Source organism: Polyodon spathula, chromosome 6, assembly GCF_017654505.1.
Source record: "Polyodon spathula isolate WHYD16114869_AA chromosome 6, ASM1765450v1, whole genome shotgun sequence".
NCBI classification, from domain to species: Eukaryota; Metazoa; Chordata; class Actinopteri; order Acipenseriformes; family Polyodontidae; genus Polyodon; species Polyodon spathula.
The window spans coordinates 28783934-28807687 of NC_054539.1; the positions used below are offsets into that span (position 1 = coordinate 28783934).

General features: G+C 35.7%; 1 protein-coding gene across 1 annotated transcript in view; it reads right to left on the reverse strand.

Annotated features, from left to right (window-relative positions):
- Positions 1 to 23754, reverse strand: part of ush2a (Usher syndrome 2A (autosomal recessive, mild)) — a 378004-nt gene that overhangs the window by 278538 nt on the left and 75712 nt on the right. The window contains exons 14-18 of the mRNA XM_041252711.1: positions 17993 to 18637; positions 12521 to 12704; positions 6773 to 6940; positions 5725 to 5882; positions 615 to 1109 (exon numbers count right to left, since the gene is read on the reverse strand). Of these exons, the coding sequence (XP_041108645.1) occupies positions 615 to 1109; positions 5725 to 5882; positions 6773 to 6940; positions 12521 to 12704; positions 17993 to 18637 (1650 nt within the window). The remainder of the gene's footprint in view (positions 1 to 614; positions 1110 to 5724; positions 5883 to 6772; positions 6941 to 12520; positions 12705 to 17992; positions 18638 to 23754) is intronic.

The window sequence follows — 23754 nt, forward strand, 5'->3', positions numbered from 1 at the left end:
AACAGGTGTCTTTTTAACTTTTCAACATAAATTGTATGTGTGTGTATATATATATATATATATATATATATATATATATATATATATATATATATATATATATATATATATATATATATATTATAATAGATATTGATGCTAATTAATTACATTATAGGGTTTTAAAAATCGTAGCTATCACTTTAAAACTTTGCTGGGTGTAATTAAAAGCCTTTGCAGCTCCCAAAGCCAGGCTCTGATCCTTGTTCTTGCCTTATTCGTGTCAAACTTACTTTTAAGTCCTGCTTCCTTTTTTTGACAGCCACTCTTGATAGCACACTGTGATCTTTTATTCCCTGCCTACTCTGACAGAATACTGTTCTCTTTCTCTCCCTCAAGATTTTGCTTCTGTTTTTGCCTCGATCTACTTTTGCTCTTGGACTCAAGGTGGATATGTCAATGATACTGTACAAATAATGACAATAGTGTATGGATACATACTGACATCACGATTGGCCTGGTCTCTTTTACTCAGCCTGAGAAGCTAAAATCTCTTCAACACAATATGTATCACTGAAATTATTAAATCACAGTAATGGACTCAGAAATATATATAATATTGCAAAATGGTTTACCATTCGGCTCTACAGGTGGGTCCCATTCAACGTAGAGCTCCGCAGAACTTATATTTTTTATCCTTGGTGGAGCTTGTCCTTCTGGTGGGATTTGGGCAGTCAAAAATGTTATCGGCCTTCCCTCAGCACAGCCACCACTGGTACAAGCCTTCAGAGAGAAGTTGTATCTGGTAAAGGGTGCCAATTCAGTGACATTAACAGAGGTCTGATGCCCCTGGTAGTGAACACGAGCCTCAGGGTCACCTAAAGTGATGGAGGACAACACGTATTTCTCAATTGGTCCTGATGTATTCAATGAAGATGTCCAGTTGAAGGAAGCTGTCTGTGATCCAGCAGAACCAATGAGATTTAAGTGAAGATCTCCAATGGGTATACCAGACATAGTTCTGTAGCTAACTGTTGAACTCCTCGTCAGACCATGAACGTTGCTTGCCACGATGTAATAGGAATAAACTGTGTATGGTGACAATTCAGTATCATTGAAGACTTTGGAACCTATTAAAATATATATTAAAAGATAGTAATATAAAATATTAATATGTGGACTGTAGTTACTGATACTCATTGTTAAAATGACTTTAAAATTAACATTTGTGTTACACTGTGTACTGTATAAAAAAGGTTTACCAATTACACTGCCCTTATAAAACGGAAGCCATCCATAAGTAAATCACCATGACATAGACTTTGACACCATCAATCATTTCTGCCAAGAAATACCCATACCAAGTTTAATGGCAATTTAGCAGTTCTCATGAAAGAGCTCAAATGTACTATAAAAAACAGACCCTGAGTATATCACATACCTCATATATAACACACAACCAATATACTGTAGAACAAAATTGATATATCTTATACCTAGGACTTCTGATTTCCGGTGTTTTACCCTGCCTTTTATACTTTCCTTTAAGAATTCAATAGATACCTGTTGAGCCATTTATGTATCGCAAACAAATATCACAAATGAGAAACATGTTGATAGTAAAATGTATTTCATTTAAAAGTTTTTTTTTTTTTTTTTTTTTTTGTCTGTGAAAAAACTAACTGGGCTTTAAATTGGCCAAGCCTTTATTTGTTTTTTAAATTTACAAGCAGAACGTACAAACGAGACCACAACATGTCAATAAGCAACTAATCATTATTACAGCTTCAATGAAAAATAAAGTATTTTATGCTGGACATACTTTATTACAATCATTATGCATAACTGTATTTACATTCATAAAGATGAGTCGCTTCTGCTTTTAAATGAAAAAGTAAGACTTACGATTTAAAAGCCCACAGTTGTTTTTCTGAAAAAAAATAACGTTTCTCAGTTGTGATTGAAATACACAAATGGCTTAACAGGTACCAATTTCATTTTTAAAGGAGAGTAGGACAATTGGGGTAAAACACAGAAAATATTCCCTGAAATAGAAATGTAACCATTACCTAATTGGTATTTTTCCTTAAAGACCATTAAACCCTAAATAGATATGACAAAGCTGCACACAGTTCCTGTGACACAGTCACACCCGCCCCCAAGGGCTGACACAAACATCATCATCATTTTTCCTCCAAGACTGCTGCAATAATAACGCAGCACCCTTGAAGGTTAATGGTTACATTTCTATTTCAGAGGACCAGGGTTATGATAATAACTTATTGTTCCCTGTCATGTACGAAATTTAACCATTACCTAATGGGTATGAATACCAAAGTTGTCGCAAGGCAATATTGCAGAATGCCACAAGGCTAAGCCAAGGCTATCTTGCGCGTTACCATTAGGAACCCCATTAGGAATCACTATGTTTATGATGCAAGGGTTAACCAAAGCACAGATGAGTAGGCTGTATCCACCAGGAAAGCGCCTGCCGAGACACCGTCAACAGGCTCAGTGTTACTCAGTGTAGTCTGAAAAACCCTGCTGTTGAACCAAGCTTAGAGAGCACGCATATGCAGAAGACCCAAATAAAGGGTCTGGGAAGCTGCTGTCATCAAACCCAGAAGCCTCTGAAACATCACTACTGTCAGCTTTTTGCTGAGCTGAAAAAGCTTCAGACAAGCGGCTATTCTCTGCATTCTGTTCTCCGACAGAGTGGACAGCATGGGCCTGGAATCCAGATGCACTCCCAAATAGAAGGCTGTCTGCGAGGGTGTGAGCTGGCTCTTTGTTGACACCAACAGACCCAACCAATGAAGGAAGTCGGTGACGAGTTCCGTGTGAGCCACTGCCTGCACTGGACACTGAGCACAAATGAGCCTGTCCAAGTAATTGAGCACTCTGATGCCTTTGACTCTCAATGGGGCCAGGATAGCTTACATGCACCTTGAAAAGACATGGGGAGTTAGAGAGAGGCTGAATGGCAGTACATGGAACTCATAAGCTGTCCCTTCGAAAGCGAACCTCAGGTACCTCCTGTGCCCTGGTCTTATGGGGATGTGAAAATATGCGTATTTCAAGTCCACCATGGTGAACTGGTCATCTGGCCTTAATGGCTGCAACAACTGCTGTATAGTCAACATTTTGAATATCTGTCAACTCAGATACAGGTTGTCCTGTCTTAGATCGAGGATTGGTCTGAGGCCACCATCACACTTGGGCACTAGGAAGTACCTTGTGTAAAACCCTTCTTCCCAATGAAGAGGGTGAACTGTGCAAATAGCCTGCTTTTGTAGCAGGGCTGTCACCTCTTCAGACAACACCATCGCATCTCACGGGTCTGTGACTAACGTTGTAGTCACACCCCAAAAGGGAGGGGGACCATTTCTGAATTGCAGAGAATAGCCAGTCTGTAGAGTACTGAACACCCAGGTGTCCGTGGTGTATTGAAGCCAGTATCCCGGGGACTCCTTGAAAAGGGGCCCTGGGCCTATGGCAGCAAATTGCTAGGGCTGCTGCTCTGCTTGTGGCTTAGCCTGAGGCTTTTGTCTTTGCGCTTGGCAGCAAAACTTATTTAAGTTTCCCCTTTGAACAGCCATGGGTCGGTTGTGAAAACCCCCTCTGGCTGTTGCCTTCGGTCACTGAGGCTGCTGGAACCTTGCTCGCCATTTTTTTGCCGGTCCACATCCTGGAGGAGGCCACAGGGGGACCAGATGTAGCAGTTCTCTTGTAGATTCCAGAGCCCGGTGAGAGTTCTATAGCACCTACTGCAAGACCAAAAGTGTATCCTGGAGTAATAGGAGAATCCAGAAATGGTGCTTTGTCCCCATCAACTATGTGCTTGAGACAGCCAGAGTTGCCTTCTTGTGGCTACTAAAGCAGCAAGGTTCCTGCCCACTGCCTGCCTGTTCAACTTTGAAATACAGAGCATGTCCTCGAGCTGCTGTGGTATGGGTCTGTGGGTCAGGAGAGAGCCTTTAACAAACCGTTCTGTTAGGCTACCAAGATGCTATTGTAATTACCCAATCGTGCGGTGATCGCACTGGCTGAGTAAGCCCCTTTAAGGATCGTCTCAGAAATCCTGCACTGTTTATTTGGGCAGGTAGCATCTTTATTCAAGAGCACTAGCTTTGTGGCTTGTACCAGTGATGTAATATCAGCATCCACTGGAGGAAAATTAGACAAGCCAAGCTTCTTGCCTCATGCAAGCTGTACAGCATTCCCATGGAATGTGAAACAGCAGGTGCTGTAGCAGGGTAACCCTAGGATGAATGGACCTCAAAAATTATTATTCAGCAGCATAAGCTCTGCTGATAATGACATCTGCACTACTGGTGTTGCACTACCTGAGTCTCCCTCCTCAGAAGAGAACTCTTGATTGGCCATCTCCTCTGAGGCAGCTATAGACAGCAGATCTTCTTGCTGCCATTCTGTGTGTACTACTCTCTGTTGCTCTAAAAGAATAGAGGGTGCAGGTGAAGCAGTGAAGCAGTGCTCTCGTGCAGTATCTCTGCTAATATATTGTCCTGTTTGAATACCACCTCCCAGAGCTTATCCAGTTGATCAGAGCTCTCTAATTTATGAGACTGGTGGCTCTTTCTCTATCTCTTCATAGGAGGATAAGCAGGAGGAGAAGAAGAAGGAGAAGAAGATGAGAAGGACCGCAAAGGTAGTCTCCTACATGAAGATCTCCTGCTCCCTCTTGGCACCAAGCCCTCAGGGGAGGATAAATCCTCTCTTTCTGAGCTGAGAATTGGGGAGAGCCTTGTCCAGGTGGAATGGATGAAGATCACTCTACTGAGCTGCGAGACACTCGCTTCTCCAGTGTGTTCTTAGAAAAAGATGCACATAAAAAGAGGTAACCTCGTTCTTGTACAAAAGTTCCGGCAGGGACAGGAGCAGGTTTTGTGACAACGAGGCACTAAGAGAACAACTGCAAGCAGCTTGACCCTAAGCGTGTGTCTGTGTTTAGTATTTCTGTGGAAAAAAACTGAAATTTCACAATACAGTAGCTAAACAGTTATCGTTATTTTAATATTATTTTTACAATAATTTTTTTTTTTTTTTTAAGCTTCACAGAAGCTAGCAGCTTAAGAGAGAAATACAGTAGCCACTGGCTTTGTGCTGGGCACAAGGGCGCTAAGGGACTAAACGAAAAAAACACGTCTGACTTCACAAACGTGTAATTAGTAATTACCAAAAGCATGTAATTAATCGCATTAAGTGTAAAACACAAGCTAAATCAGATCAAATCAGATATAAGTGAAACTTATCTGTACGTAGATCTTTCTCAGGTTAGTGAAAGGGAAATGAAAGGATGATGATGTTTGTGTCAGCAGTCCTTTTATGCCTTGTTGGCAGGTGCGACTGCGTCACAGGAACTGTGATCAGCTTTGGCATATGTATTCAGATTTTCATGGTCTTTAAGGATAAATACCCATCAGGTAATGGTTACATTTCGTACTGGATAGGGAAACAAAAGCCGTACGTATACCTTCCTTGAGAAAATTCTAAGCTCTGTAGGAGCTTTCTGTAAAATGGTAGCAATATAACAGGGGCTACTTTCTGATTAAACAGAATGCTCAGATGATTGTAGCTGACACCAAGTATTTGGCACGCTGCAACTTTAACAACAGAGCAAACAATTATATATCAATCAGTTCATGAACAACAACACATAAATTAAAATACACTGAATGGTAAGTGAAACATTCAATACAAATCTAGTATATAGTACTAACATACCAAATGGATATTGATCCTCGACAGCATAAATCTCTGCATCTTCTCTGTATAACCTATATTTTAGTATATTCGTGTTGGGGGAATCAGGAGGTCTCCAAAACAGGCTGATGAAGGTTGAACTGACAATCTGTGCAGTAGGAGGTGGCTGCTGAGATGGACTAAACCGAATATATATATATATATATATATATATATATATATATATATATATATAAGTATTATTGTTTCATCAAATCAGTAACAAGTAAATTGTTCTAAAGGAAACACTGCTACAAGGTTAAGACATTTATAAACATACCATACTGATTAACAATAAAGCTTGAAATATATATTATATGCATAAACATGCTAACTTAATAAAACAGATTTGTGGAGCAACAGCTGGAAACATTAGCCATCTTTTCTAAACCACAGGCATTAATAGCCATACAATTTTCAATGCCAAAATGCCACTGTTTTCTTTCACTCCGGCCTTATATTCAATTTTATCATCGTAAAAGCAGATGTTTGTTGCACATAAGCTAATTTTACATTTTATCAGTGGGAAGACACTTAACAAACAGGACAGCTGTTATAATCTATGATAAATGCACTAAGATTAATGGTGACACTCATGAAGAGAAGCAGGGTGCAGCTCCAGGTGCTTGAGCCCCTTTACCAGACCCTTTCATTCTGGTACTAAGCTGAAAGTGAATGACTAGATTTTGGGTTCAAAGACGTAAAGTCCACAGTGGTATTTTAAGTAAAAGTGAACAGATTTATTTCCTGACCTTATGAGCAATATGAATAAATCTATAACAAATATATACTGTTACTGGCCCATAAAATTGTGTATATAATAATGAACTAGGTATGTTTTAGATGGAATAGTATTAAATACAGACATACAAATAGCAATAGGGAATTTAACACAACAAATGCAATAAATAAAATGTACGTGTGGGGGTATGAATACAGTTAAAAATTAACCATACATGGATTGGTAATGGATTGCACTGTAACAATGAACTCCAGTTAATAGATAATAAATCATTTAAAATGTCTATACTTACTTTTACTGCATCCCAAATGGTTATTAGCTTTAAGTTGACTGGCTTCTGGCACACAAGCATTACATTTTAAACCAGTTACGAACTGTTTGCAGAAACATTGCCCAGTAATCGGGTGACAGGTACCGTTGAAGCTTCCCGCTGAGTCACAATCACACTCTCTACACCTGGGAAGGAAAAGGCAAACTCCAAGCTCAATGTCCCATATTGAAAGTATTCCCATTATACTCTAATAGTGAAGCTTTATATATTTACAGACATTTTCACAGTACTTATTTTGGTTATATTCAAGAGGTTCAAATAAAAAAAAAATATTGATCAGTTCTCATATGAGGACCATCAGATTTATTTTGGTCCGCATTGATAATAATAATAATAATAATAAAAATAATAATAATAATAATAATAATAATAATAATAATAATAATAATAATAATAATAATAATAATAATAATGACAGAACAACCACTAAACAATGACAATACATATTTTATAATGTATTATAATATGCACCCCTTGCATAAATCATATCTCTTGCATGCTAACAAAAGAAACATAACACACTATATACAGCAGAATACTCCAGTGTTAAACAAGAAATCGGTATGTAGCATTGATATAGGCATTTTCAAGTGGTCGTTTAGCCTGTATTATTATTAAAGAATCATCCTAATGTGATTTACGAAATAATGTTGATTTACGAAATGTTAATATCTTAACGAGCAGTGCTTCTTGCTACTATTTTTTTTGTTCGCAGCAGAATTTAAAAGCAAATCCGTGTTAATTGCCATAATTTATCAGGAGTTAATTTGCACTTGAAAAAGGAGGGTTTTAATTAACAAAACAGTATATAACTCACTTTGAAACAGAAATTTAACAGACTATGGCTGACAATACAGAGAGAGAGAGTTTAGTTATGAAAATATTTTAGCCTTTACTACACTTGTGGTTATGAATAAGATTTATTCACTTGTTTTAAAGATTTGTAACTTTATGGAATGTTTGTTGTATTGCTAAAATTATATACCGTTATTAAGTGTAATGTTACTACCAAGAAATTATCAATGCACTGTAGCTTATTTGAATTCTGAATATGTCCATTATACGACAGCTGACCTCTACTGTAAATTTTATTTAAATTATACAACTGAAATCTTGGTATAGAAAATGGCACATTAGATATTACAATAAAGGTTATTTAGGTGATTGCGGATTTGCACCTAGGTATAATCCACACAAGAACGAAGAACATGTGTACACAGGCATACAGATCCACTTGGAATGTGATCAAGATCATTGACATGGAATTTGCCTAAAGGTATTTAATGTTGTCAGACTCCCCCCACACTTTATGTACAGTATACACTTTCACCTACACACGTTTGTATGCATGTAAAATGTTCTAACAATACTGTAAGTGTTCAGTGGCTACTTCTAATCATGTTGAGTTTATTTATCGCAGAGGCGAGCAAAGAGTACCAGAGAAAATGCATAATTAGAAGATTCACAGGACAATGAAGGTAGGGAGTTCATCGTAATTTTAAAAGCTTAATAAATATATAATGAAGTGTTACATATATTGTATACATATATAATATAGCTAACAACTACAAACACAAACAGAACCTCAAACTAATTTATTTATAGCCTACAATCGTACATACTGTAAAATACAGACAAAAGTAGATGTCATCATAAGAAAATAAATTCCAACCAATATACATGCTTACAGTATATTTTTCTTTTTATTGCAAAATGCACATTAAAAGAGTTGTATATAATAAGCTGTGACAAAATACCCCCTCCCCCCCACCCCCCGAAAGAGGGTAAAAGACTAATGGGGTTTAATTTGATTACATTTTTTAATCCGTGCCGTCCGATTTTTACCCACACGCCTTTTATATGTGCAGTGTTCTAAATAAATGTACATTCTGCATGAAAAAATGCATAATTTTAAATTATTTTTATAAATTATACACAACACAGATATTCCCATAATTTTTTTTATTTCCATTTGGCTGCTGCTCTCTGGTGAGAGAGTTGTCTCCCTGTACGCTAGTAGTTTCCATAACAGTGAATTACGTTTCCATTCACTTTTCTTGATCTCATTAACATGCATTTTCATTAACGAGTTCCCCTTATCTAGTCGTTGAGACAGGAAGTGATGTAGGTGACCTGCGACAATTAAGCTTTTTAACGAGAAATGCATTCATTAACGACATAATCAATTCAATTTCAAAGCATGAACAGATTGATTTAACTAACACATTTGGTTTGAAAATCACTTGCTACTAAATCGCTTGTTACCATATGAATTTGATACAAGAACACTGTTTTTTGAGAATCCTGCCCTAAAAGTAGTCCTAATACCTGCTGCACATTAAGAATTTACAGTAATATAACAAGGTAAATGGGATTCGCCAAATTCAAAGTGAAAAAAAGTTAAACAATCTACAGTTGTTACATTAATACTGTATGAAAATGTTTATTAGCCCATAACCAAGTATTATTTTGACTAGGAATGCATGAGGATAATAAGGCCCATATTAAAAAAAATGTCTTTGTGCCTAAGTTCACCAGTCTTTCAGATGACTGTTACAGGCCAATATCTTCCCCTTTGTGTAACTTTTGAACCAGGCCCTCTACATGGACCAATTCACAGATATTTCTGATGAACCGGACAGTTTTCTCAGTCCTTATGCGAGTTCATGTAAATAACCTCCATGGACCTTGCATTAGGGAATCTCGGGGGCAGCCATTTAACACCCTTCAAATGGCTGATAAAAGCTAAAGCTGCCTAATTAGTTGCAAATGTGCTGTCAGCTAAGGTTCTTCTCAGGCTAAGCATAGTGTGTCAGAAACTGCTGTTACCCTTAAAAAAAACAAAACAAGGAGAGACTTATAGAAACTGCAGCAGTCTAGAAGTTGAAATGTATTTTGTTTCTCAGTACTTTACATGGAAATGGTTTAAATCATATAAAATCAAAAGTAAACATTTTATCACAAACAATATTGAATTTGAGACTTGTGCCTCAATAGTAAAACAGATAACTACTAGTTACATATAGCACACTTTTTGAGGTTGTGAAAGTTCAAATTTCCAGTCTAATTAAAACAGCTAATTGCTTCTCTCCAATAAGCTGTTGGCTTTCTTAGGCTGCATTCACACTGGGTCTGGTTCGTTTCGTTTGAAAAGATGCATCAATGTGCTTGCCTTTCACACTTATCTGCGAGGAAAGGGACCAGGTTCTTTAGGATGTGTATTTAAGTTTTTTGGGGTTTTTTTTGGTCCTTTTCAAATTTTGGTTGGTTTATAATGTGTGTGATCCAGATGATTACAATATCCTGCAAGGCATATTGAAAGATGGCAGCTATTGCTGTATTGCTCTGTTTTTTTTTTTTTTTTTTTTTTAATATATGGCATGTTTTAGATTCTTACATATTGCTGTGGAAGAAAGCACTGGGGGAGCATTTGGCTAATTTAATGAATACATGCACTGAATGCCTACAGCAGGAGAATTACGTAATTCTGCATGGTTCTCCTACTGTCGCTATTAAATCAGGCATTTTAAGAAAAGACTAAATACCGGTATATTTTACAATTTATATTTTTCTCCACTTCGTCCTGGATTTTGGTATCTGACCAAATTTCTGTCAAAGCTTCAGTTTCTTGCACTGTCCAGATTTCCACAAAAACTGGGATTTTTTTCTTCTTCAATTCACAGACGCCATTAAAATAACAGTATATAACCACACAATAATAGTTAAAAAATTAAACATCGGGTGAATTTATTGCAGATCATAACAACTAGTTATTTTCTTTATATTGTAATCTACAACATGTTAAATGTACAAAAAGCCAGATTTAAAAAAAATAGATCAGCTATACCATTTAAACATATGGTATAGACATAAGCAAAACGATTAAACAAATAATCTATATAACTGTTTATTTTATTTTTGAATGGTGCTAACACAGCATAATACATTACTCTGCTACTAACTTGTTGAGCACACTGATGCAGTTTTGTACTTAAAAATAAAACTAAATAAATACAATAGCAAAACCAGGACGATTAACAATTTTACTGTTTCAACCGGGACTTACAAATTAAGGCTGAAACTGTGACAATCCCAGTTTTCATGGGATATCTGGTAACCCTAATGTAGTTCCCAAAGACAATTTTTTTTTTGCTCTACTTGTTTCCACAGAATATGAACTATATTATGCACAAAATATTTACTTCCGAGTCAGGTTACCTTGTATAGTTTGCTTCCTATGTGCAAAAGGACTGAGTCCAGCAGTTGTTCACATTAAAGTTTAGCAATCAAACCAAAAATATATGAAGCAGAAAAAATATATATGACCTGTGAAAATCAAAACCTGGATATGTGCATGGCTGCAGTAGGCGAACGAATATAATGTAGCACAATATAACCACAATATAATTCATGCTTTCACTTTACTTTGAATGTGTTTGTACTTTTTACTATTTGCCCTTATTTCTCTTGTGTGTCTGTTATTGAATAATAGTGTGTGTGTGTGTGTGTGTGTGTGTGTGTGTGTGTGTGTGTGTGTGTGTGTGTGTGTGTATATATATATATATATATATATATATATATATATATATATATATATATATATATATATATATTAATTAATAGTTATTGATTATTGTTATTATGATAATGAAATTATGAAACATACAAAATTATAAGCATTGGAATTCCTGTGTTAGTTATTTTCAAGGTTAATGGGGTATAGCTAATTTACTTCAAAATCTGACTTTAACCACTGAACATTTATCATCATGAAGTAACATACTTAATACAGCTTTTATGAGAACACTCAAGATTTTGACCTAAAATGTAAACAAACAAACTAAGATGCATTACAATATTGATTTTGTGAGGCTACATGGGTTTATAATATTCAGATAAAGAAATTGTGTTGAATCTCTATACGCAGTTAAGGCTTCCCTCGTAATCAATTTAAAATGTTCATTTTTCATTCTTATGAGAAAGCCTTAGTTGGTAAATGGATTTTATAAATAGTAATCTGTCAAGAATTGTATAGATTAACAATTTGTGATGTTCACCAGTCATATTGCTGATATAAAAAAGCAGTTATTTAGTGCAGGAACCTTCTAAATGGATAGTAGTATTACTATATTTCCTGATATATCTATACAAAGAGCAGCCTATGTCAAGGTGACTGACAATTATGATGATCTTAGCTGCAGAAACTAATCTATTTAAACTCCACCCCTACAGCATTTAGGGTGCATTATCGAAAACTGGAATATTCCATTTCCTCAAAATAACTAACATACGTAGTAGCCAACATTTAAAAACAATAAAAAATAGTGAATCAATCCCCCAAAAATCTGCTAACTTAATTGTAACTTTCTAGATGTGGTTTCAAGGGATTTATTCCTGTCAATATAACATTGGGGTGCTCCTTAATCTATAGTTCAGTTTTCACATTAATGTTTTATTTTTCAGACAATAATGGCATTACCTGTCCTTTGCTAGATTTAGGAAAATGTAAAATGTGAATAGAAGTCAAAAAAAAAAAATGTTACCCAATAAATACTGTTAATGAATATTTCAATGTGATCCTGATTCAGCTCTGTGTTTCCTTAACAATGTTATTCTCTGCTGAGAGGATACCAGTGAACAAGAGATCTTGCATCTCAGGCAACCTGCAATCATTTGTAATAACTTTACTTTTGGTATATACTTGCCTCCCAGTGCCAGAGTTGAACCCAAAGAAAAGCTCCTTGCACTGGTCACACCTCCATCCTGTTAATGAAGCATCCTTACAAATGCAATGGCCAGTGCCACCACTGCAGATCTTGTGAATGGAGCCGACAGAATGACAGTCACATGGTAAACAGCCAGTTTCATTTGGTGGAGGTAGGTAAAACCCTGTTGTGAAACAAATAAATTACAAGATTATTACAAACCATGAGAAATTGTCTAATAATTTCATGTTTTTACCAGACCAATGGCATCACAGCTTAATGGGATTCATAAATACATAGACATCGAATATTAAAATATTAAAAATAAAAACAGTGATTAAGCAGATACCATGCAAGTAACACTTGTTTTAACTTCATTGGTTTTTCTTCAGTTTAACTTCATCAATAGTACACACAATGTTTATTTGGACATTACTTTAATGGTTTATTAGATCCTCCCACAAACAAGGTACTGATTATTGACTACTGAACTGAACTAACAAACCCCACTTCATTTTGACATAATTCAGGATGGATGTCTTTTAGTTGCCTACATGCAAGGAAAAAAGTGGCCTTTCAATCCTGCACCTTTTTGTATCTATATCTATAATGAACAAACTTACTGTTTTAGTTAAATATATTTGCCTTTAAGTTCATAGTTATTTTGCTTATGAAAAGGCACTAAATATATGAATTAGGATGATCTGCTCTCCATTAACACAGACTACAAAATTGCAGCTTGTGCTTTGGCTCAATATACTGTTGTATTAGTATATTATTGACCCAACACATCCAATACCAGTATACACCCCAGAACTGCCAACTGGGTTAAGATCTGAACCTGACCCTATGATATGGTGAGTTTCTGGGGCTCTGGGGCTCACTCTCCTCAGTAATCAGGTGAGCGGCTGTCCCCTGGGTTGTTCCAAGCTTGCTTGGCATACTGCCAGACCAATAGCCCAATTGTCAGGCACCTGTCAAAAAGCAGCCTGCAGCTGAACCAGCCTATAGCCCTCAGTAGGACAAGCTGCCTAGAAAATATTATTTCAGACACTTCAGAAAGTATATAAAAATGGAAATAAACAGAAAAAAGCTAGAAAGTTAATGATCTGAAAATATGTGCAGTGTTATACAAAGACTGTGTAATATCAGACTTTTCATAAAATCAGAGTCAGATTAGGTGGGTATTCAAAGGCCCTATGCTATAGAGATAGTAAAATACATTGGGGTTTATTTAATAGATTGAAATGGTGGCATTATCTATCACTGGGTGTCTCGTTAGTGTATTCTTGTATTTAAAATTAAGTATAATGTCAGATATGGTCCTAAATACATTTTGGAACATTACGCCAGTAAGTACATTCCATGCCATTGGAAGCCCTGTTCAACAACTGTACATTTTAATTATGCTTAAGTTACCAGATCTACTAAAAACAATGGCCATCATGGAATACTTGGAGAAAAATGTTAGACACAAGTATATGCTGGTTGTAGTCATTTTAAAGAACAGACATCTAATGTATTCTTTGTATTACTGTTGTTTGTATTATAAGTCATGCTATTGCTATAATGTTATGCATAGTGTACTAAATGTATGCTTGCTGTCCCATGGGATCAACACTAAAACAAAATGTTACATCTCATGAGGCTATCCTGGTGAGGGAAAATTGTGAATAAATAAATAAATTATAGTTCATGCAGTCATAAATATGCTGCCTACCACCTTCTTCCACCACACAAAAGTAACTGAGTTGACCTTTTTAAAAAAAAAAACTATCCCAGCAAGAAATAGTCCTCTGATAGGTCTGCTGACATCAGTGCTGAAAGAAAATTCATCCAAGCTAGAATCTAGAAACTCTACCAAGAAGCTTAGACTTTGACATGTAATATGATATGTCCCATATTTAATAACAATTGACTTTTGCTCACTATCCCTTCCAAAAACTCCATGAAGAAATAAAATCTGATTACTTAGCATTTTGCTGCTTTTTTCACTTGTGTTGATGTAATTTTGGAAATACTGGCAGACCCATGTTTAACAGTGGTAAAACATTCAATCACATTGAAATCAAATTCACCTAAACTTATTAAAATCATGTATTTTTCATTTTTATTTTCTGAGGGGGTGATTTGGTCAACCTTTACCTCACAGTGATAAGCTACCTGGATTGTTTTTAGCATTTTACAACAGGTGGAAATCACCCTGGATTACATCAACCACATATTCAAGGTTATCCGGTGACCCCAGGGTATAGGTTGATCAAACCAATCCCTCAGTGCTGTAAGAGTTAAGAGTGTGCAGTTGCTTTATGTCTAGGATACTGTTGCTTCTCCACAATTGTTAGTTCTCTGGATATGTCTGTGTTCTTCTTGAAACTGTTTAATTGTCTCAGGTTTCTTGTCAGAGTATGATATGAAACCTCAAGATTAAATAGTGCATTCATATTGTTGAACTTCTCTAAGGAAAGGAAATTCCCAAGCTATAGCCCAGATTTCCATGAAGGGAGCCCACCCGGGGTTTCATTGAATGAGAGACATGCCAGACTCAGTTGGACTACCCTGGTGAACAAATTAAATAAAGATAAAAACGAGCAGCTAAAATACACTTTTTTTTTTTAAATTATTAAAAAAATGAGCAGAGTGAGAATGTAATTGTCTTTGAGAATGGGCGCCTAACTTTGCTTAAAAGTGTGTGGGGGGACAAATAAAAAAGAGCAATTGGAGCGAGGCAAAATAGTTTTTTGCAAAGAAGCTCTGGGAAACCAACTTTTTACTGTTCAATCTTTTTTCAAGTTACTGTTTTTGTAATGGTAAACCCACAAAACTATGCAGGTGCAGCATAAAATGTAGAATATTTACCAACTGACTATTTATAAAGTACAAACACAAGTAGAACCACATGGCAGAGCCAGTTCCAGTGGCATATCTGCTCAGTGCTGTCCAGAACCTATAACTCCAACATGCAGCTTATTAAAGGGAAGTGCTAAACAAATATAAACAATAAGATTGGAACATTTTGTACATATGGATTGTTTATTGATAGATATATGTCATATGTATGTTAACAGTAAAAATATTCCTTGCTCGGCTTTGCTTTAAATATAGTGGTGTGTGCTACAGAGAATGTTTTTCACGTTTTGTCATCAGAGATTGCTCAGCTCAGTTATCACAGCAAAACCAGCTGTTACGAGATTTTCAGAAAGCAAGCGCTCTCCATTGCATGGCAATGATTAGTGCTAATAGGTTGAAACACTAAATGGCAGCCCCACAAGGCAATGATAATTGGTTGAAACAGTTGACTAATGGCTCTTCCATAAGATATTGGCTCGGTCATAAGATATTTTAGCCATATATATATATATATATCTATATATATATATAATTATATTCTTTTAGCTAACTTGAGGTGTGAACTTCAATCAGCTTCCAGATTTAGCGGGCTTCTATTTTGCATAGATGCCCACTGGAACATTGAAGTGCTTAACCGTGAATTACATTTTAAAATCAATCCACGCATAAATACTGGCTTTTTCCCTTAACATTCTAATATACAACTAATCTGATAACATAAAAAGTTACTTAAACCTACTTTCTTACACTGGTCTAGAGACAAGCAAAATCATGACTGTGACAGGACACCATAATGAGAACTCAATTCGCATTCGGGAAGACATGATTGGTCCACAATTCTGTCATTGGCTGGATCCAAACAACACCCTCCCTCAAAACCAGCCAGTCAAACTCCCAACCCTGTTTCAGTTCTTTCCGCACCAACCAATCCATTCCCTGCCAGCTTGAATGATGCCCCACTTCCAACAACAAGTTTCGAGTCAGACTTAAAACTACATGGACTATTCAACAATTGTACATGTCCAGATTAATTATAATATGAAAGAGTAAGACCCCAATAAATAATTATGTTAGCAACAACAATAATTTTAATAATAACAATAAAGTTTTCTCTATGTGTATGTTGTTTTTCTATTCTAATTATGTTAGGGACTATTTTCCTCAGTGGAGTGTTACCTAGCGAAATATCAGAAGTTCAAGGTAAATATAGGGTTTCAAGTTTTTTTTTTAAAGAGAAAATAAATTAATAAATCATTTTCTAATAGCGATAAAGCCCTCTCAATGCGGGCTCTACCATGTGGTAGATGACCTTGACTTTCGTTAGCGCCCTCGGCTACGGCTCGGGATGTATAACTCCAGTCGTGGTCATCTACCACACGGTAGGGCCCGCATCGACAGGCTCTATCACTTAAATATTTCGTCGAGTTGTCTCTCCTGACCACCTGCCGAGTTCATATTCACTTAACAACGTTTTTTTCAGCAGACCTTGGGTCAAACCAATATGTCCTGTTGAGAGAATTTATTGAGATTGTTTATAAATGTGACCCATTCTCTTAATACCATATTCAAATTTCGGGGGACACATGCCTTTTCTGCACCATGGGTTAAGCGCCTATGTCTGAGCATTTTATTCATTAAGTCACAGAAGGAATTTATCAGTAGAAAAAAGTTTCTGCTTAAAACTACTCTATATATTTTTGGACACGTTTATGCAGAGTGTATTTTTACTCACTATGTAGTCTATTGGGGGTTGGAGGGGATTTAAAGAATTCACCACCTTGGATACATGTGGAAAACCAACAAAAGAATGCAACCAATATTCCTTGGATATGTATGATTTCTTAAATAATTTTGCATAGCCTTGATGACAGCATAAAAGATGTTTCTAGGGACCATATCTTACCGGTACCTGCTACCCAAGGAAATCAGACATCCTGGAATTTCACTCACCAATATAAGCACTTAAGAAAACTGTCCTAAGTATGAGCACATAAATAAGTTAGTATGCCAGTGTGCCAGTAGATGCTACCTGTAACATCATTCAACTAGGGAATGCTATGCTTTAGAAGAAAACCTCCAGTCAGCATTCCAGTGTGTCATATCAAAGATGAATACACTTTCTTTCCTTTTAGAAGTTGAATTAGGTTTGAAAGCCTGTACACTGAAATTGTTTTTAATGCTTCCATATGGAAGGATCTATAGCTTTAAATACTATAAAATATTCAGTGAAACATTTCGACAGTAAATGTCGCAATTGTGTTTTTTGCTATGAAGACACTTCTCGTCTGTGTCTAAGTTTCTTCTTAGTCCCTGACTAAGCTGCAAAATACAGTATAGAGTTACATTTTGATTATCCATTCATTGATTAAGGCAAGGTTAAGTCATAACTTAAATACATAAGCACTGTGTAGGATTCTTTTTGCTAACTTTGCCAATTTAGAGTAGCACTATCTCCTGTTTTTTTGTTTGTTTGTTTGTTTTGTGAAAAAGCTATGGTCAGGCTTTTTTTCTTTTTATTTTATTTAAGGTATGTTATAGCTGCACCTTAATGCATTTCAGTGGTGCATTGTTATTCTAGAAACAAATGCTTTAATTAAAAATTCAGTATATATTACGACTTACCGGATTTGCAAAGATTGCAGCTTCTCCCTTGTCGAGTGGGCAAGCAGACACACTGCCCACTAATCTGGTCACACACGGTCCCTACCACTGTGCCTGTGTGATCACAGTCACACGGCTGGCAGCCTTGATGGTTAGAGAAACTGAGATTATAGGAATTATGGGCACACTGGTTACACTGCAGCTCCCTAGTGCTGGTTTTACATGGACACTGGCCAGTTGACTTGTCACACACAGTGGAGCCATTCACTGTTCCCGCCGTGTCACAGCTACAATACAGACAGCCTAGGGAGTTGCTGTGCTGTAGACTATGGTAACCATCCAAACATGTATCACAGCGCCGTCCACCAGCACTAGGTTTACAGAAACATTGGCCTGTCCAGGCATCGCACACAGTGCCAGGAACAGTCCCAGCAAGGTTGCAATCACATGGCCAGCAGCTGCCACTAGCGTTCAGTCCATAGAAGTTTTCACTGCAGGTATCACACAAGAGTCCACCAACTCTCTCTCTGCATTCACACTGGCCAGTGAACGGGTGACAGAACTGGTGCAGGGAGCCGTTTCTGTTACACCTGCAAGGTTCACATCCATCTGGGTTGGTGCTGCTCAGGAATTTAAAGCCGAAATTGCAGCGGTCACAAGTAAGTCCTAAAAGAGAACGGGGAAGTCAGTGGCAGAGGTAATCTGAGTTTGTTTGATTTCAGTTATAGTAATGAGCCAGAATGGTTCAACCACTGGTGAACCATGTCACTCAGAAGCCACTCCATTAGACATGGCACATAAAAAAAAAAAAACAGACATACAGAACCCGTTCAACCTATTGCAATAAACTAATCCATCCAGTTAAGTGATCTATCCAAAGCACTGTGCTAAAACCTGCTACAGTACAATATACCTGGAAAATATTGGAACTAACCAAAACACAATAGACATCATCCCTGTTCATCTCCAATTGTCATTAATTCTTTAAGTATAAACAACTTTAAAGAATGTCTAACCTAGGATAAGTCATTAAAACAAGTTCAAGTGTCTTGCACTACAAAAATACAAATGGAAATAGATAAACACATATAAGTATATTAAATCAGTTTACTGGGCTGCTGTTTTCAGTGGTTATCTTTCCTATAGGTCACTATATGTATGTAGTGGACCAGGTCTGCAGTTTGGAAATTGTTAATCTTAAAATATTAGACTGGACCTTGCTTTAATATATGTATTTACCAGGTAAAATCTTGCTTATGAGATAAGTTGCCCAGGTGGCTAAAATGTTTAAGATTTCTAATTATAAATGTACAGTGAATGTTTCTTTACTATCTGTCTCACACAAAAGATGTGAATTAGTGAAGTACAACTTACTGTCACTGCCAAAGTGAACTCATGAATAATCAATATGTGAAATAACAATTGAGCACTCTTTTTTTATTTTATTTATTTATTAGTATTGTTCTATTTTAAATTATTATTGTTATTTTTAGTGGTAATAGTCATAATAGTAGTTGTAGTGGTAGTAATACCTTATACTGAAATTTTAAATATATTACCAAATCAATTAAAACTGGTGATTAAAACATCACTATCGCTGCTTTCTGACGTTCTGAAATTCAAACAAATTCAAGTTGTCTATGTAAACAAATATGACGGGCCAGATATGAACTGGATTATGCAGCAGTCAGCAAAGCAGATGGAGATGGAGAAAAACTTTTTTCTAACTATGCAGTATGAACTTCAAAAACATTTTCTGTTATTTATTTCTATTATTTATTTTTTTACTTATGCTGTATCAGCTATATTTAAACAAAATATATAAAGTTGTATTTACCATCCAACCTTGCCTCACTTATTTTCTTGACTGATTTATATACAAAAAATGTACTGCAGACTCAGCCATAGTGGAAAATGAAATGCCCCTTGGGAAGACTATTGATACCTCCAGGGAGCAATAACCTCAGCCTGCGGCTTCGGACATTACAGCCCCCTGTTTGTAACAACAGTCTTCCCTCTGGTCAATATTTTTCTACCATAGCCCTCCTCTCCAGTCCATATTTATATATGTTATTATAGATATATATATATAGATATCTGCTATATTATATATATATATATATATATAGAGAGAGATAGAGAGAGAGAGAGAGAGAGAGAGAGAGAGAGAGAGAGAGAGAGAGAGAGAGCATGAATAAAATACATTTCCATAGAAGGCAGTCCTTGATTGATGACTCACCTCAGGCATAACATTTAATTTCACTAAGAAAAATAAATAAATAAAAAGTACAATAAAGGCAGCAAAATGTAAAAATTACTGTAAGGTTGAAAAGAATTATGGTTCATTTTGAACTATTAAAACAGGTCTACATGGATTCATATCATATCAAGTTTAAAAAATATGTGCAGCACTTATTTGAATATGCCATACATATTCCTGACAGGTAATCTATTGCTAATGTTACTGAGCAATGCCTAGAGGGCACCACATTTAGTGTTAACAAGTACAGGGAACTTAGTACGTTTGGCATTTACTGCACATTCCACCTCCTTTCGATTGAATTTAAAAGGCCTACTTTTATGGATTTATAGGCACTAATATGTTTTTGGCATCATCATTTTTAACTTAATTATAAAAATGTGTTAACGGTGTAGATTTAATTATTTTTCTACAATTCATCAGCATTTGGATGCATCCTTTTTTTTTTTTTTTTTTTTTTTTTTTTTTTACAGTCAACTGCATAGATAAACATGTGTGTATTTTTTTTTTAATATACATCCAAACATAGATCATTTCAATGTATAAAAAAAAAAGGCAAGCAATACTGTATGTCTTCAAATGTATGAAAAATCAAACACAATGCAATACTGTATGTCTTTAGGATATATATCTATATATATATATATATATATATATATATATATATATATATATATATATATATATATATATAATATATATATTTAATAATAATATTTAGCGAAACATATAATGTCACTTTATATACCAGTACATGCTTAATAGAGTAACCCAAGTACATACCATGTTATGAGCAAATGGATCTCTCGTTTGCTTATAATTTTATTATTATTATTATTATTATTATTATTATTATTGCTATTATTATTATTAAAATAAATCCAAGGTAAGTATTAATCATATTGTGATTTCACTTATTCACACATTAAGCAAACTTGTATGCTCCTGAATAACAGAACACTGTACAATTACATCTCACAGACAATTAGATTAGTTTCATGCAATTATCTTGCAACACCACCACGAGGAACATTAATTAATGAACATTTCTGGTTAAGACTGCAACAACATTTTTACATTTTACAACACAATTATTTTGTCTCTGAGTTGATTCATTCAAAAAGGTGGGTTGTCAAACAGACTAAAGTACACAGAGGATTCATAAAAGAAACCACAGTTAAACAATCCATATTAGCCAACTCCTAATATTAACTTGTCTATTTAAAGTCAGTCAATTAATTTTTTGAATACAGTAATTAAAATAATTAATAAGCATAAATAACTCAAGGCAAAGGTTGGAATCATCCAGATTAGCATTTATCTTGGATGACCTTATGTTACCTTCAATAAAGTAGATTAACACAAAGTAAGATTTGTGTTAATCTGGGTCTGTGAAATCACCCCGAAGTGTTGAATTCAGAGATGGAAATTTCACCACCTTATCTGAGCCTGTGATCTCTATGACTTTGCAAAAGCTGAGGTGTGACTTTAGACTCATCTTGTAAAACAAAGCATGGCTCAAATTGTTATGCAATGGGAGTCTTGTATTTCCTTCTTTATGAATTAGTGCTGCACTCGTAATGTGGACTGTTCCACTGAAATCAACACTTTCCTGTGTTAACTCTTAATTAAATAATGCATGCCTGTTATGAAAATAATAAACCTGTGTTCCATAGTATTATTAGTAGTAGTCGTAGTCGTAGTTGTAGTAGTATCATTATTGTTATTGTAAGCTTGAATGTTTGACACTTACCGATAACTTTAGGAACAGTGCACTGAGGAAGGCACCAGCCAAAATGTTTGTCTATGGAGGAGTCTCCATCTGTGGTTATTTACATGTGAAGTGGCGATGCGTGTGCACTTTGGGAGAACAGCTCAAAAGGATCAGGTTTGTGGCCGAAAATAGTGGCCACAGAGAGGGACTGGGTAAATCACATTTACTCATGAGCTTGACGTAAAACATGGGTAATACACGTCCATTTTCACATGAATTTCATGTGAAAATGCCCACTGCTCCCAATCCAGACAGTCTTGGGAGCATACATGGAAGATGCATGCCACAGATCTCTATAATCCTACATCTCTGCCAGTTTCCAGCTATGGTGATCTGCAATAGCAGGGTTGGACAGTTTCATTATATACCTCTGTGTTAATTATTTTCGTTTTCCTTTAATTAATAAGTCATGTGATCAATTAGTTGAAATGTTATTCACAACTAACGGCCTCACCAATAGACATCTGAAAAACAATTTGGGCAAGAACAGTAAAACATATTATTAAACAACCAGACATGAGGCAAAGATGTCACCTGACAACCATGTATTTCCAGGTGAGATTCTCTCATGTACTTGTTCTCTGTGCATGGAAACCACATTTTCCCGAGCTGTCTGCGAAAATAGCACGATAATGCTACACACGGCTAATTTGCATATCGACCTCCTCCTTTCACCTTCATCTTGCATGACATCAGGTGAAAAGAGGATCTTCTCGAGCAAATAAACTGAGACCATGGAAAACTGAAATGTACAGGGCCATTTTTTATTTGGCTCAAGCACAATGTCTTGAGAAAAATCAGAACACAGATGGAAACTCCCCCTATTTCACAGTTTCATATAAAATTAATCTTATATTTTTGATTGAGTGTTGTGAAGTTATGTATACTACTGACATTTAAAATATATTAAAACTGATTTGGTAAAGAGCCTGGTAAATATATTCAATTATTCTTTACCCTTGCCTTGCAAACTCTCTGTGAGACAAATGCAACAGGGAAGTTTTAACAGTTTGCTCTTCCAACATGGATGGGCAGTGCTATACTTTCCTTAGTGATCCCTCTTCCAAAAGTGGATTACACTCATTGGGCTTTACTATCAAGACCAGCTGAACAAGAGCAATCAATTAAAATTTTTACCCACCTCGCCCCTTTTTAAAAATCAATTCTGAAAGCATTTTCTAACGAAGACAGGTTAATGAAATTAAGCATCACAGAGATTATGACTGCATTGTTAAAAAAAAAAAAAAAAAAAAAAAAAAGTAGCTCTTTGGTTATTTAAAGTCCCAGCTATAAACATTTTGTTTTTCAAAGCCAGATAATAGTGCTTAAAGTAAGGGGATATTATCTGTAATCTGGGTCAGCTATGCAAATAGTGGTTACTGTTAACTGCTATGTAAATAAAATTCTGTGAAAAAAAAAAAAGTTTTATTTATTTCACATGTATGGACTGGGACGAGGGCTTTGTTAAAATGCAATCTTCACTTTATCAGTAACGCTCCCTGTGTAATATTCCCATACATCAACATTTCAAAGTGCATTATGTACACAGTGTATTTCAGGCACTTGATAAATGTTGTCCTTATGAAACCGCTGCTCCCCTCAAATATGTTGGGAGGTAATAAATTGCTATAATCAAATTTAATTTCTGGAAAATACCTGTGGGAGCAACAAACAAAAAAGCAACTCTTGTAAAAAAAAATAATAATAATAATGTGATAAATAACAGAGAAAGGGGCAGTTTGTTATAAT